Raw genomic sequence first — 16,188 nt, 5'->3', positions numbered from 1 at the left:
CACACATCAGGTGTGCGTACTGCATGAATACACAAGGAATGTGCAGGGTGGTGTGTTCCCATGAGCAGGACTGACAGAAAGGCTCTGCCGTTTCCTCCTTGTCATTAAGCGCTCTGACCACCAGAGGGCGCCACCGATTCCAAACACACCTCATCACTTTATTTAATTTACAGCCTCCAGCTCTGCTCCGCACTTTATCTGTGAGTTTCTAATTTTCAGGTTTTGCGGATGACATATTAGTGATGTCTTTTATTGGACGGTTTCATTCTGAACTTTTTGTAATATTTTTCAAACTTCCCATTACGTACACAATGGAGGCATAATGTTGGAAAACCCCGTCACTACAACCGCAAAAAAAAAATAAAAAAAATAGATCACTAAAAATAAGGACGTGATATTATGAGTTTACGGGGTTACAGCAAGTTTGTTGACGAATCTCCGGCTGCCGGTCCGGCGATGTGCGGGCAGCTAAACCCGCGCTGAGTCGTGAAGGACCTCCTCCTCCTCTGGACACAGCAGCAGTAATGGCGGACTACGATAGCTATGATGATCGGGACCGGGCCTATGGAAACTTCGGTGGCGGCAGAGGGTGAGTCTCCATGCGTCACAGCTACTTCTCCACAAACACAAACACAAGCCTCCACCGGAGAGGCGTCGTGTTTCCCCGCTGCAGTTTGCTCGCGCATCGCTGCATAGCGATTAGGCCCTCGGTGAGGAACCGGGCCGACTGCTGCCGAGTTGCCTGTGCGGGAGGAGGGGCACCCGGCGGGAGCGGCTGGGAAACCTCGAGGGTCATGAGCTAACAGGCTAACACGGTTAGCAACGTGCTAGCCCTGTATGACCAAATTGCATGGTGATGGAGCCGCTTCTCGCACACCCGGCAGCGCTTTGGCATTGGCAACAACGTCTCGCATTTATGGGGTGAAAGCCTAAATGAAGGCGGCCCCGGTGAGAGGCCGGGCGGTGAGGCGGAGCGGGGCTGGAGCTCCGGCTGCCGCATGGCCGCATGACTGCATGTGTTCGCGGCAGAACGTTTCCCAGCCCGACAGCGGTGTGGACACCGGAGGGAATTCATGAGCGCTTCTGGCTCTTGAGTCTGTTTCTGGGTGTGTATGTGCATTACAAGTCTCCTTGTGGTGATTTATGAGGCGGAACAGTTCGGATTTTTTTGAATGAATGAATTGCAGAATGATTAGGAGACGCTGCGGCCCGAGAGGGACTGAAGCCCCTAATAGATCCAGGAACAGGTCGAGTCCCATTCTGTTGTTTTGATGGAAGATCTCAGACTTCTATTGTGGACCCCAGTGTGCAGTGTGTGCTCATGCTGCTGGGACACACACCGGCCTGCTCACCTAAACATCGAACGCTCACACATGTCGTATTCATACAAGCCTAAGTAATTATGTCAGCACTTTGGTGGCTGGGCCCGGGGCAGCACAGACCCCCCCCTCCCCCCAATATTGATATGCAGATCTTTAAACATTTCGATGCATATAACTTTTTTTAAATCCGTCATCATTGTGTAATAAGTCCTTTCTAGCGTTAGTCCTGGTTTAATTCTGACATGCAAATGATGAAAAGTGAACATTTCCAAATCAACCGACTCTCAAATCTTCACATTTAAGGTTTTATATTTTGTAAATGTTTCAAAAAATGATCACTGTTCACTATGAAAGCTGTAAATCTCATCATCATCTCATCTTCGTCTGTCTGGCAGTGCAGACACATATCAACCTTTAATGTCTAATCATGCTGGATTCTAATACAAGCTTTGATCAAGCTCAACACATTAAAATTACAATAAATGAGTAAAATACAGTTTTGGGAATCAAACCTGATTAAGGGTGAAAACATGTCAAACTATTTGAATCCACAGACTTCATGAGTTATTTGATGTCATTGACTTGATGCTGCAGTTGAACCTTTGTTGTAAATGCAGAGACTGAGTGATGAAAGGAGCACAGGACTTCATGTGTTAGATCCTCATTTTTATTCAATCAGGAAATCAGTTTAAACTCTGCATCTGGCTCATATCCATACAGCAGCTGTGTATATGAATCATGCTTTCAGTACTTACAGGAAATGATTGCAAACTTCTGTAATATTGGCACGTCGGATATGAAACATGAAGACGCTCTGGCTCCTAAATAAGCATACAGCTAGTAGATGCTGATTGGTGCACTGATAACCTGATAACAATGTGATGATGGGATGTGCCTTCCTGTCATTGAGATGCTGGTCGTCTTCCTGAAATATCATATATTTATTGACAAGTGACTTCTTTGACGACTAGTCCACTGCCTTCAGAATGGAATGCTCTGATTATCTAATTTACTCAGCATAAGCAATCCTTTGCACCCTGTAACTGAAGGATTCTTTTTTATTATTTTATTTTTTATGACTAATCTGACCAGCAGCATTGGCAGAAGTTTGTCCATTTGGAAGCAGATTACGTTGGAATAGTCTCGTGCCGGCTTTGTTGAGCTCACTACTTATCAATCAACCCTGCTGTCTCTGTTCTGCTTGAGTTGATGCTCAAATTCATTGAACAGTGTAAAATGCAGCGTACCCAGTTCAGTTAACAATCGGGCCAGTGTTAATAAACAAGGGCTCATAAAAATCTCTGCAGTCTAAATACATACTGACTTTATTAAGGAGTCATTGAACACAGCACAGCACAGCAGCCACCAGAGAGCGACTGAGTGTGTTCACCTGTGCAGGAGGCTCTGTCAGTGGTGTGTGTGTGTGAGCCAATCAGAAACCGATAGTCTGTGAGTGTGAACACATTTTGAACTCATCAGTTTTTAGAATTAGGACATAAATCATGACGTACGTACGTTTGTGTGTGTGTGTGTGTGTGGTGTCCAGGTCCCGTGGAGGTGGAGGCCCCGGAGCACCCAGGAAGCAGAAGGAGCTGCCCACAGAGCCCCCATACACAGCATACGTGGGGAATCTGCCGTTCCAGACGGTACAGGGCGACATCGACATCATCTTCAAAGAGCTGAGCATCCGCAGCGTTCGACTGGTCCGAGACAAAGAGACGGACAAGTTCAAAGGTCAGTAGGCGGGGCCACGCTCGCACACACACACACACACACACACACGGTAGAATGATCTCGCTACACTGCTCGCTGCGATTTCACTGTGGAGCGCAGTCAGGCTTTCATAATTTCGGTCAAGTCAAGTGCATGATGAGAGAGATCACAGTCAGACCCAGACAGACCAGGTTAGCCTGGATCCCCTCCAGTCCTGATGAGCTGCCAGCAGGTAGAACAGATGACCGACTTGATGAATAGTGAATTGTAGAGACGTTCACTTGTCTGAATGGGTCGCCCGCTCCTTGCATCACTGTCTTCGGGTCTCAAACAGATGGTGAGCGTGTTTTTCCTCTGTCATTCTGACTGGGTTTTAGATTCCGTTGCATCATGTTCTGTTCCAAGTCCCACAGCAGTGTTGTGATCTCTGATTACAACATATTTACAGTCTAATAAAACACTCTGGTGAGTTTGAGAATTTTGACGTTGAAGTATCGTACGCTTGATCTTCTACTCGCCTCAGAGACAAACTATCACGTTGCCTTTAGATTGCAGATTTGTGTGAAATGGATATGAGAGCCCTGTGCTGATCTGGTGTACAAACATGGCGGTGTGTATCTGTACGTCTAATCTTCCTCTCTTTTGGTCCCTCAGGTTTTTGTTATGTGGAGTTTGAGGACCTGGAATCCCTAAAGGAAGCTTTAACCTATGATGGTGCGGTAAGTGTCATGACTGTCCAAACCTGAATGTGCCTCTGTTCTGTTCAGCACATGGACCGGCTCTGTTCTGACACATGGCAGTTGGTTGTAGATGTGGAAAGGAATGCGTTTACAAAGGCCAACAAATCAGACTTCAGCCAGTCAAATGCTTAAACTACAGGTGTTCACTGTGGCCAGAGCTCCACCAGTGAACACCTGTACTTCCAGCAGCAGCAGTAGTTATTACAGGTTTTACCTGACATGCAGGCATGGGTGGTGACCTCATCGACGCTGAAGCGTGTCAGATGTGACATTCCGGCAAACATTTCCAAGATGCACTAAATATCTTAAGCCCCAAGCCTTCAAAACTGAAAGCTGCCACAGTGAAGTGTTAACTTGAGTCGACTCAGAGGCTTCTCCTTCCTCCTGATCTCTAAACCTGGCTTCTGATATCTCGATCACTGATGATGTCACCACTAGATGACTGGATCAGCTGTCAGTGTGTCTTCAGATGCTCTGTAGTGTTGTTTGTACTGATAGACCCACACACACACACACACACACACTTTGCACCTGTGCACTTTGTCAGTGTGGCCATGTGTGGGTCAGCTGTAACAGATCATAAAGTGGATTCCAGTGATCGGGTGTGTCTGTCTGATAAAAGAGTCTGATCATAGTCATCTCAGGTTTCCTTCTTGAGGAGGCTGCTCACTCCTCATTGTTTAGAGCAGAAGTAGGGGACATAGACGGTGGGGAGCCAGATGGGTCTCTGTGTTGTCCCAGCATTAAGGAACATCCTTTTGTGTTCTAATCTAGGTTTCCTCCCTTTCTACCAAATGTTACACTGTTCTCTCAAGAGGAAGCTGCAGCTCTGCGTTATTGTTTACAGTATGGCCCTAGTCTAACCTGACCTTTGATCCCTGCAGTTGCTAGGAGAAAGGACATTGAGGGTGGACATCGCTGAGGGGCGGAGGCAAGAGCGAGGCGGCGGTGGCGGCGGCGGCGGCTTCGGCTTCAGGAAAGACGACAGCAGAGGTATGATGAGCCGTAACACACACAGGCGTGTGTGTGCAGCTCTAACTTAACTGGAGGTGGAGCTTAGTCACTCCTGCAGTTCCTAATTTTGGATGTAAGAGTTGTGTGTGTCAGCTGTTCTTCTTTGTGTGTTTCTAATCTGATCTGAGCTTCTGTTCTCTGACCGTTAACCTCCTTGATGTCCGTTTTCTGTCCACGTCTCCTCCAAGTCTGCTGTCTCACCATTCCAACCTCAGCTGTGCTCAATTTTTAATGTTCACTGTTTAGTCTCAGCTGAGACACGAGTTTGGCTTGATTCAGACTTGGAGAGAGAGGAGGACTCTTCATCCTTCATGCTTCATCCTCATCCTCAACACATCATTTCCTTTCTCAGAGCTGCTGGGCTGCTCAGCCTACAGGGTGGATGGACAGATAGAGACAGACACAGACAGACAGGGTTACCTAGTCCAGAGACGGAGCATAATCTTTCACTACGACTAACCGACTCGGAAATAACAACATTAACAAAATGTGTGACATCAAAGGCTGGCTGCACTTTGATTTAGCTCACCTTAGCATTTTAACATGCTAACCACTAAGGCCCCGCCCGCTCAGAGCTTTCCTCCCACGTCTTCAAGCTGCGGGAATCCCTGCTTCTCTCCGCTCTCTCTCTCTTTCTCTCTCTCTCTCTCACTCTCTCCTCCTCCTTTCTCTCTCTCAATCTCTCCTCCTCCTTTCTCTCTCTCTTTCCTCGGTTAAACTCCCACTGTCGCCTGCAGGAAGAGGAGGAGGCGGCGGCCGAGGAGCACCCAGAGGAGGCCGTGATGGCGGGGAAGACTTCTATGATCAACAAGGAGGAGGAGGAGGAGGAGGTGATATCAGAGTACAGCAACCAGTCTGAATTGATGTGATCGCATGCTGTAGGCTCACTTCAGCCACAGCCGCGTCAGCATAGAGACGCAGGGAAACAAATGACAAAGCTCAAATGAACCCAAGCGTCACGTTAAACTACACAGCAGCAAGTGTTGCCAAGTTACTTTTCATGTTTCATGTTCAAATAGAATTAAATTAGATTCTTCTAGAATGAAATTTAGAAGAGTTGAGCAGGTAATCTGGATGAACTTTGACCCTGGAGCCTGAGGGGGTTGCCGCTGCCCGGCAGCCTCCTGAAGCTGCGGGACCACACCCTGCTTTTCCTTCATGCCTTATCACCTCAGCCATCTCATGCTCATTCAGTCACCTTCCAGGTTCAGGGTTCCAGGTGTGGGGGGCGGGCAGCGATCGACCTTTAACCTCTCGGCCTCCCCGTCTGTCTCAGCAGGCTTTAGGGATGACGACTACATGGGCCGGGGACGAGGCAGCGGCGGCAGCAGTCGCCCTGGCGAGAGGAGGGGCGGCGGCCCAGGTGCCGGCCCTGGTGCCGGGGGGATGGGTCGGTTCAGAGACCCCCCTGCCCGTGGAGCACCCACAGACTTCAGGGAACCCTCTGATGGTGAGACAAGAACGCATCTTTATGCCTGTTGTGGAGTTGTTTTCTGGGGCGGGGGTTGTTTGGCGTTTCAGTTGCTCATTGAATACGAAGCAGTAGGAAAAATGGCGATATCTCTTGTACACTCTTTGCTGTTCATAGATCCTCAGCACGGGTGGGGTGGCACTTTGTCCTGGGGATGGTGCCATAGGAAAGGCCATGTTGTTGCCTAAAGCAAAGACACCAAATATTTAGCCTCAACATACCACAACATGCTGTCATACTGTATGTTAGTATGCAAAACTACACATCCCTTTGTTGTTTACAGAGGCATGTGCACAGCCTGTAACGTGTTTTTGTTTTACATTGTACATTTGTTGCTTATAGTTGTGTGTGTGTGTGTGTGCGCGCGCGCGCGTCTGCGAGTGTGTGTGTGTGTGTTTAACAGGTCTATTTGTGTTTTCTTCTTTCTTTTGCAGAGGAGCGTGCACAGAGGCCCCGCCTCCAGCTGAAGCCCCGTACGGTCTCTGAGCCGTTGAACCAGGTCGCCAACCCGACGTCGGCCATCTTTGGTGGCGCAAAGCCGCGGGAGGAAGGGGTGCCCAAGGAAAAAGAGTAAAGACTGACAGCCGAGAGGATGGCGGGACGGGAGGGGGGGAGGGGACGATTGTGTATGGATTGAGAACTTTAATAGGAAAAAAAAATTGAGAAAAAAAGGCCAACGAAACGAGTTTAAACGCCACGTTAGCATTCCTTTCTGACAGCCAGCGAATGAGCAGATGCCGCCCTCTTTTTCCTCTTCCTGTTTGAGTTCAGTTTGAGCTAAATATTTATTCTTAGACAGACTTAAGATGAAAAACGCACATCGAGAAATAATAAACCTGTAAACATGAACACCAACAAGCACCCTGTTAATGCATGTCCAGACTCTCAGCTCCCCCCAGCTTCACTGTGCATAGTGCCTGCTTCGTTCCGTACTCTCCCCCACACCAGGTGAAACGTCATCCAGCTGTTTGTTCTCCAACAACAACAACCTTTTTTTTTTTGTAGTCTTAAAGCAGCACCGTTGCCTCAACATGATTGGTCGGGTCAGTTTTTTTTGTTTTCTTTCCCTGTTCCAATGCCTGTAAAATTAACAAATAAATAAAACTCAAAACATCAAAGCAGCTCACTTAATTAAATTTGAGTTTTGACAAGAACTCCGGTTTTTAAAAAAATAAATAAACTAAAAATATTTTAAGATGGCTCATCAGTTTTTTTCTGTTGAAGGAAATCAAGCTCTCTAAACTCAAAGATTAATTGAATCAAGCTATTTTGACCTTTTGGATTTTTAACAGTGTAATTTGTCTGCTCGTTCAGATTACCATGCTTAGATTAATCCAGTTATCATTATTTTCATTTTTTTCTTTTTCAATTTATGCTGAAAAACGTGAAATCTCATGTTTTTTTTATCTGCTTGCCCTGTCGGATGGGTGGGATTGAACTTCTGTCAGGACCGATAGTTCTGGTTGGTTTCGTTTCCCATTATTGTCGCTGAGCCTTCCCCCTAGCGTGACGACAGGCCCCACCCTACATGCGCCTGAGGCAGACACCCCCCCTTTTTGTTTTTCCAAAATTGTTAAAATAAAAACGTACCAAGTGGTGAGGCTGAGAGTGGCGTTATTTCTGTTCCCACGATGCACTGCTGCACCACCTGTTCACGGTGTTCAGTGAAGGAAGGCAGGAAGTAAAGCGTCTTGTCTGAGGGCCTCTCGCTGACTCAGCTGTTTGGCTTCCTAAAAAACGTTAAGTGTTGTATTCTTGCCATTTAGGGAAGACATGGGAAATGGTTAACGACTTTGTGAGAGCAGCCGTTTGATCAATACATAGGACAAAAAACAAAAATGCAGTTGTGGAGACAGTTTTAATGTTTAAACAAGTCCCGATCCCACCTGCGGGGTGCTTACAGATACAACTGTCTGGTCTCATTTTCTAGTTCTCTGAGGATGTTGATGATGGATTATTCAGTTTCTAGGTTTTTAAGGAGGCGATGTGACTCCTGTTGGATTGTTGGTGAAGGTGATGAGTTATTGACCATACCTACCCTATCCGATTGAACACTTTGCATGCCTCTGGTCATCATTTAACACTGGTCCTGCTCAGACAGCCAGTCAGCTGCTGTCCCCTCAGCCGATCACACCAACAGGACAAACATTGGTGAAGATAAAAGTCATATCTGGTGTCGCAAATGGTTGTTCTATTTCACTTTTTGTTACTGTACTGCAGCTGTATATTTTCATTTTTCCTACAGTGTTTATGGCAATAAAAGGTGTCATCACACATTAATCAGAATAAAAGCTCACACTGCTCTGTTTTCACCCACAACATGTGTGCGCGTTTTGAAAGACGCTTCATTCAGTTGCCTTTTTACTTTACATCTGTTTCCTAATTGACTTAATAGTATTTTAACTGTGCCTGAATTATTTGTTTCATACCTAAAAATTGACCACTCTTCATGATACATGTTTTAACTGTTTGAAACTTTAAGGTAAACTTAAGTTATACAATTTTAATTTGATGTCACATTTTTGGAGATAAGTGCTTTTGCAATTTACTACAACTTAAGGTTAGGTTTCATACATTCATGGAAAGTCTGAATTTAGCAATTTCTTCTTTTAAAAAGTAAAGTCAAGAAAAACAAATAGGCACAAAGTGGAAATTTGAAAGATGTTCTAATTGTTCCTGTTCTAAAGGGAATTATTCCTATGAACTGTTGACGTTTATAGTTTTGTACAGTAATTGGATGAGTCTACATAGGTGTCCCTGGTGTTTATGCCTGTTACCATAGTAACATGAGTCATCTGTAGGCCAGGCATCAATGTAAACTTACATAGTGTTTACAGACTGTGGAGTTTTAAACTCTTTCTTCATTAAGCCTACAGGCAAATACGTTTTTAGTAAAATGTCACTTTAAACATTTCATTTCACTGACGTGTTAACTGATCAAACTCATTTATCTTATGTGAGGTGAATGTTTTGTCTTCAAACTATTTAAATGGATACTATGGGAGACTATTTTGAAATCATGTCAATCAGTTGGTCTAAATGTACATGAACCCTGGAAATGTAAAACTTTAACGTTCGAACACACATACAGGTTGGTGTTTGTACGAGTGCGTGTTTGTGTGCGTGTGCGCGCACTCGCCCGCACACACGCACTCTCTTGACAAGACACTGAGTGTGTGTGTGAGTGTGTGTTGTCTCTTCCTGGTTCCGCAGTGTGAGCGTCCCTGTCTTTCAGTTTTAGTTCTGACCTACTTGTTGCCTCTCTGTGGTTCGCGGCCCAAACAGTGAACCCGAGGCGCGCTGAGACTGAACCAGCACCAACTCGCTGCTTACTTAGCAAACTGCGAGCTAAGAGCTAAGTGCTAGCCCGAGCGGTCCGCCGCCTGTCAGTCTCCAGGTAAGAAGCTTTATATTGTCACAACTAAACAATTCTTTTGTTTTTTCGCGGTTAAACATCCAACTTAGTAGGTTCACGTTAACTTCACAAACTTTAACAGCGGTTGTCGTCACTCTTTTTGTTGTTTTGACAGTTTTGTTTCATTTAAAGTTCAGTCCGACTTCAGCGATTAGCTTAGCCTGTTAGCAGCCCAGGGACTCTGCACAGTCACAGACTCTGTAAACAAAGTGTTCATTTGGTGTCTCATTCTGTCTCACCGGCAACCGTTTACACGTCATTACAGACGCGTTACGGCGGTACGCAGCACCAGGACACACTCTCTTATTCGGCCAACTTTGAACACATACAACTGGTTTATTCATGTTGGTAAATGTTGACTTTGCTGTTGTTTCTGTGTCAGTGTAAAGTTACAGCACGGTTTAGTCAAACGTTACCGGGCCGGTGCCGCAGTTAAAAGCAGAGCAGAACACACTGGTTTGTTAAAAAGATGCACATTATGAATCCATATCCAGTATGACAGTATTTTAATGTAACATTTTGGAATATGTAAAAAGTTATAAACCACCTGCAGGCTGAATGAAGACCTGCAACAACAGACTGAAGTGAATCTGACTGCATCTTTCTTAAAAAATGGTTACTTAAATGTACTATAATGTATATATTTGTTGAGATTTAATATTAATGAGTCAATAGAAATCAATAGAAAACGTTTTGAAAAGAAGTAATGGAGGTAAAGGAGACTTCTTCCAAATAGTTTGTCAGTCAAATTTAGTAAAACACTACAGGAATGAGTTTATCTTTTTGTTCATCATCTATCTATCATGTATGTATTAAGTAATGATGTGGAAAAGGACAGTGAGTGCAGACAGAGAGTGTTGACAGGGTTGGGATTAATAAGTGGGCGGGGCTCTGATAATGGTGGGAGGGGCCCTGGTAATGGTGGGCGGGGCATCTAGCCATTTGTGTGCCAGGGGAATCCCTGTTGGAGGACAATGACCTAAATCACTTCTCTCTTCTGAAGCCTGCACACTGACGTACACTCTGTGTGCATGTAAATAAGGGAAACACACACAGACCCTGGACAACCAAACTGTCACATCCACACTATGACATTACTCAAACTGTGCCTCATTAATGGCCTTAATTGGAAGATCTATGCTCTCTAGTGTTCTCTCCCAAACTCTCTGCTCACTCTACTTGCCAGTAGTAAGCCTCAAGAAATCAAAAGTATTTGACTTCATATAAAATCTGTGTGTGTGTGTGTGTGTGTGTGTGTGTGTGTGTGTGTGTGTGTGTGTGTGTGTGTGTGTGTGTGTGTGTGTGTGTGTGTGTGTGTGTGCGCGCGCGCGCGTGCGTGTCTGTGTGTGTGTCTCTCTCAGTGATGTGGGCCTCCTGTTGTAACTGGATGTGTATAGACACAGACACGGTGGAAGATTCAGGCGGTGGTGTGCGGCAGAACAATTCCTACACAAACTCCGCCTTTAGCAGCCACCCATCACCACCACCAGTGGAACACACCTGCAGGGCCTGTGGGGGGCGCTTTGACACTCCTGCAAGGAAGGTAACCAAACACACACCTGCTGCAGTCTGAACTCAAGGCTAGCAGCAGTGATGTCATGGTTCTGTTCAATTACCACTCGATGAAGTAGTTGGTCGTATGCGATTGAATTCTCTCTCTCTCTCTCTCTCTCTCTCTCTCTCAGCATGTGTGTGTGGACTGTAAGAAGAATTACTGTAGTCGTTGCTCCACCCAGCTTGAGCCCCGACCCCGACTCTGTCACACCTGTCAGCGTTTCTATGGCAACCTTCTGGAGCGGTCAGAGCTGATGAAGCTGAAGGTGAAGGAGCTTAGAGATTACCTGCATCTGCACGAGGTCTCCACACATCTGTGCAGAGAGAAGGTGACCGTCGGCCATATTTGATCAAGTCTCAGGGTGCTTTCACACTTCAAGTCCACACTAGCATTTGACCTTTTGTGTCATTGTAGCTTTTTGTATTTGGTCCCATTGGTTTTCACGTTGCATTAAAGGAAGCATACAAAATTTGCGACTCTCCAAAAAATATGTCCTCAATCTTCCTGTGTTGTGATGTCATTGCTCATGCGATCAGCTGATGATGCAGCAATGATATGGAAGTTCAGAGCAGTTATGTTGTGGATGAAATAACCTAACAAAAGAAATCAGAAAGGAGACGGTGTTGTGGCTTAATAGTCAAGAGTCGTCATGTTACCATAGTAGCGGAGAATAGGAGCGTAGTAGAGCGCAATAACATTGGTTGGGAAAGGCCCTTATTATTATTCATTTGGTTGTTCTCTTTGAAACGGAGCGGTCATGGCTGAAGTTGTTGAACTGTGTATGTCTCATGCTGTGATCTAATCCTGTTCACATTGAATAAACCTGCTGCCAAGCAGATAAGATCCTACAACAACAAATCCAACAAGACTTAAAAGAACTGAGAGATCCTGGACCAGAATCATCAACAATTAAATCCTGCTAAATCATTAATCCCTCTACCAAGAATCGGCCCCTTGGGGACTCTAAGCCATAACACAGACGCCAACAATGCTTCTCTCATGCTGTATTTGGTTTGGATTGCTTGAACTGTTTTTTAATTGATTGTTCTAACATACCGTCACCATCAGAGGCGCTTGAGTTAATTCAACCAAACAGAATGGGTTTAGTGTGAAAGCACCCTTAATAAACAATCCTGATGATGAAATACTTGATGGTTAACATTTGAAGGTATGTTTGTAGGAGGAGCTTGTGGAGCTCATTCTTGGTCAGCAGTCCTCACCATCCAGTGGCTCTGCCCCCGAGACCCCGAACCCTGAACCCCCAGCTGTAACCATTGACCCTTCAGTCCCGACCCCTCACATCTCCGCACTGATATCTGACCCCTCAGTCCTGAGCCCTGAGCCCAATATGGTGAACCCTGACCCCCCCACCCTACTCAGTACACAGCCTGAACCTCAGGTCCCGCCCACAGAGCCGGAGCCTGAGGATGACGCACAGGTAAACATGGAGTAGCTGGAAAACCTTGAAATGAAATCAACGCCACCAAATCATACATGAGCTGTTAAAGAGCTGAAGAGTCGACCCAACGCTACAAACTAGTCGGTCTGACTATTGGACAATAAAAAAAACACACAGATGTGTCCTGAAAAGGTTCCTCAAAACACAGGAACCAGACGTTATGATGTGTGGTGATTTCACTGCAGAGTTTGAAACTGAAATGTCAACATGCTGCAATCAAAATCATTACACAAGTCTGAGTATTGAGTTATACTGTTGTGGAGATGAAGTGATGCTCAGTCGTCTCCATTAAGCATCAACTGATGCTTGTCCCGATTTTCTTAATCATTGTGTTGTTGTTATTTGTTGACAGTCCCGGGACGGAGACGAGGCTCAGGTCACAGGTCGCCGAGCTTCCCTGGCTGACCTGAGCTGTCTGGACGACATCGAGGCCCTCAGCGTCCGGCAGCTGAAGGAAATCCTGGCTCGGAACTTTGTGGACTACAAAGGCTGCTGTGAGAAGTGGGAACTGATGGAGAGAGTGAACCGGCTCTACCTGGACCAACAGAATCTGGGTCAGTACCAAAACCAAGAAGTACTCAAACTGGGAAGTGCTTAGCTTCCCCGTGTCATAAACCACCGAGTCTCTAACTATTCTTTGAGTTGACTAAATATTTTGACCTCCGCCGTAATGGACAGGAGCTCCCTGATCTATGAAACAGTAATAATATATAATATGGAAGCCCACTTGTCAACATGCTGAGCAAGCAGCAGGACAAATGCGTCCTCCACACCCCCGCCTGAACACACGTCACTGCCCCTGTTCTCACATGAGGCTGCGGTATCTGGGAAGGTCGCTACGTTCTAAGACAATTGCCAAAACAAGTCTTCCTGCATTCCCTGACAAAAGCAGGAACTGTGTGCAGGAGTGTGTGTGAAAGGGGCTTTGGATGAAAACGGACTGCTTTGATTTGAGTTTTTCTGTTGAATATTTAACATGTGGACATCTTGTTTCCTCTTTGTCTTTCAGTTGCTCACACGGTGAACTGCTCAGGTGAGTTTGCTCAACACCGCCAACATTCTACTAACATTAACACATGTTGAGAATTCCAGATTTTTCTTACATGGACTATGCTTCAGTGAAGTGTTGTAGCTCATTGTAGCAGCTGTGTGTCTGTCCCTCTCCAGAGACAGAAGATGGTGTTGTGGTTGAGGATAACATTTGTAAGATCTGCATGGACTCTCCCATCGACTGCGTCCTCCTGGAGTGCGGTCACATGATCACCTGCACAAAATGCGGCAAGAGGATGAACGAGTGTCCGATTTGCCGGCAGTATGTAATCCGAGCCGTCCACGTGTTCAGGGCCTGAATGTGTCCAGAGGCTAACCTGAACCAGGAACAGGTAAGACCAGTTGGACTGTACCTGTCATCACTGCTGCCTCAAACCAATGAGCAGGGGCGGTTTTCTGTGTGGATCTGCCACATTCTGGTGCCGTTGGTCTAGTTCAGGGGTATTCAACTCAAATGTAAAGAGGTCCAGTAGCGATCATAATGTCTAACTATTTAGTGTGATATATGTTTCATGACTCAACATGAAGCATCGGCCAAGTACAATTCAATACTCGCTACTACTGCCAGCAATTTATTTATTCATTTTTTTTTAATTTACGTTAAAATGGACATGAATCTCTCTCTCTCTCTCTCTCTCTCTCTCTCTCTCTCTCTCTCTCTCTCTCTCTCTCTCTCTCTCTCTCTCTCTCTCTCTCTCTCTCTCTCTCTCTCTCTCTCTCTCTCTCTCTCTCTCTCTCTCTCTCTGCAGGGAGAACTGTATCCAACGCAATAATCAAAGATCAAATTCTTCAGAGGGACCTTGTATACATCAAAGATAAGAGTTTATTTTGTTAACTCTATTTTTGTAGTGTACATACATGTGAAGCTGTGGCTGCTCTGACCTGGAGCCTCACCTGAACACTCTGATCCAACCCGATGATCTGTTGGATTGAGGTTTCTGATCAAGCCAGTCAGGAGCTAAAGCCTAAAATGGGACCTAGCAACTAAATGCTGCTTCCAACCTCTTTAGATAGACTGAAATGTAACCTTTAACCTTCAAACTCAGTGCCTTTCCCCACTGCTCTGCCCCCCCGTGTGTTATTAGTAACACTTGAACATTCAGCAACATGTCAGCGTTCTTTCATCACTCTCTGTAAAAGAAACGGCACCATCTTCATCCCCTCATGTCTGAATGCGCACAGACCTCAGTGCCTGCAGTTGGCTCTCACACTTCCAACACATCTGACTGCTCCTGCCAATCACAGCTTCACTCTCTACTGGAGGCGTTCCTCTGACAGGAGCTGAGCCTGAATGTTGATAAATGTTAGAAATTAATATCCTGACGTTTAGTTTCACGAATCCAAATCACATATTTACAAGTCTGTGTGCTAAGATAAGCTACCACTCCCCCCCCCCCCCTTGCCTAAATCAGTCCTGGACCACAAAGATGAAACTCTTCTTCATCTCACAGGGATGTAAAATGATAAATATCGGACTGTTCATTTAGCAATAATCCCCCCAAACAGGAAATGTGAATATTCCTGATGATGTTTTTAGTCTATATTGGACATTCTGTGATGTTTCATATCTTGTTATAATGATGATTGCACTAAATTGTGTTAATGCAGAAGTTAGATAGACTCTGTAGGGCTGGCCCCTACTTTAAAACTACTCAAGTGCTTTCTTTCTTTTGGTGTTTTTCTTGTTTTAGTTTTTTTTTTAATCTTGTTTGATTAGGTACCATGAACAACAATGGACATAGAAGTAAGCAGGCATAATAAACTGTAACTTTGCACACATCTATGTCGTGTACGAGCTCACAGCACATGGTGGGTGGGAACAAGTCCAGTGGACACTGAAGCAAAAAGAAGATGTTTCACTTTTTCTCCCTTTTACTCACTCATTTGATTGTGGGAAACAAATTGAGGTTTTTCGCTGATAAGACACTTTTCTATCAATATAAACTTTGCACATGATCAATTATTTCACACAACCATGTGACTGATGTGTTTGCCAGCCCAAACTTGTCTTGTCAGCCTGTCCAGCATTTTCTCTTTTTTTTTTTTACAAACCACTTCTGGTGACCAAATGGTTGAATTCTAGTTTGGAGAAATGAGCAAATACTCGAATCCTACCAAGGTGACTAGGGGCCAGCCCTAGGACTGAAGAGGACTTGATGGTGCAAAGATATTTCTTGATTGATTGTTCTTAAACCTTTTGAGCCTGTGTTTTGATTTGTTTTGTTTGGGGGGGTGGGGTTGTGTGATGATGGTTGTTACTGTTTTAACAGTTCAGCTGCTTCTTGTTTTTCTTAAAGCTTTACTGGAATATGTTAAAGATTAAACAAAAAACAAAAACAAGCTTCTGTTTTCTGAAGTGAAATCTGCTGAAATATTTTCTAATAAAATTCAATTCTGTGTTAAACATTAACCCATTACTGTCTGATCACTATTGCACTGCCGTTCTATT

The 16,188-nt window shown here is 45.1% G+C and overlaps 2 protein-coding genes across 5 annotated transcripts; both read left to right on the top strand.

Moving 5' to 3' along the window:
- Nucleotides 1-443: 443 nt before the first annotated feature.
- Nucleotides 444-8,579, top strand: eif4h (eukaryotic translation initiation factor 4h). 4 transcript variants are annotated; one of them, XM_076146399.1, is made up of 7 exons: nt 444-589; nt 2,869-3,056; nt 3,690-3,754; nt 4,660-4,768; nt 5,527-5,619; nt 6,069-6,239; nt 6,695-8,579. In XM_076146399.1, the coding sequence occupies exons 1-7, from the start codon at nt 525-527 to the stop codon at nt 6,832-6,834; spliced, it is 831 nt and encodes a 276-aa protein (XP_076002514.1). In that variant the 5' UTR covers nt 444-524; the 3' UTR covers nt 6,835-8,579. The 4 variants fall into 4 exon arrangements, with proteins under 4 accessions (XP_076002514.1, XP_076002512.1, XP_076002516.1 ...); XM_076146397.1 differs by having other exon boundaries at nt 6,066-6,239; XM_076146401.1 differs by lacking the exon at nt 5,527-5,619.
- An 829-nt stretch (nt 8,580-9,408) lies between these two features.
- rffl (ring finger and FYVE-like domain containing E3 ubiquitin protein ligase) lies at nt 9,409-16,149 on the top strand. The gene is made up of 8 exons (XM_076146382.1): nt 9,409-9,657; nt 11,037-11,218; nt 11,361-11,558; nt 12,411-12,668; nt 13,042-13,243; nt 13,699-13,722; nt 13,857-14,071; nt 14,489-16,149. Exons 2-7 carry the CDS (start codon nt 11,039-11,041, stop codon nt 14,036-14,038), a joined length of 1,044 nt encoding a protein of 347 aa, XP_076002497.1. The 5' UTR covers nt 9,409-9,657; nt 11,037-11,038; the 3' UTR covers nt 14,039-14,071; nt 14,489-16,149.
- Nucleotides 16,150-16,188: the final 39 nt, after the last annotated feature.

Source organism: Genypterus blacodes, unplaced genomic scaffold (assembly GCF_046128005.1).
Source record: "Genypterus blacodes isolate CSIRO-AG114 ecotype Tasmania unplaced genomic scaffold, CSIRO-AGI_Gbla_v1 ptg000032l_1, whole genome shotgun sequence".
Taxonomy (NCBI): domain Eukaryota; kingdom Metazoa; phylum Chordata; class Actinopteri; order Ophidiiformes; family Ophidiidae; genus Genypterus; species Genypterus blacodes.
Note: the sequence above shows the minus strand (reverse complement) of the source record. Positions and strands in the feature narration are given on the sequence as shown.

Bases quoted from the DNA above. Each gene is read 5' to 3' on its own strand.
- eif4h (XM_076146397.1), top strand. From the start codon at position 525: ATGGCGGACTACGATAGCTATGATGATCGGGACCGGGCCTATGGAAAC. The intron at 3,057-3,689 runs GTCAGTAGGCGG...TTGGTCCCTCAG, and splicing joins AGAGACGGACAAGTTCAAAG to GTTTTTGTTATGTGGAGTTT. The intron at 3,755-4,659 runs GTAAGTGTCATG...TGATCCCTGCAG, and splicing joins CTTTAACCTATGATGGTGCG to TTGCTAGGAGAAAGGACATT.
- rffl (XM_076146382.1), top strand. From the start codon at position 11,039: ATGTGGGCCTCCTGTTGTAACTGGATGTGTATAGACACAGACACGGTG. The intron at 11,559-12,410 runs GTGACCGTCGGC...GTATGTTTGTAG, and splicing joins CACATCTGTGCAGAGAGAAG to GAGGAGCTTGTGGAGCTCAT. The intron at 13,723-13,856 runs GTGAGTTTGCTC...GTCCCTCTCCAG, and splicing joins TCACACGGTGAACTGCTCAG to AGACAGAAGATGGTGTTGTG.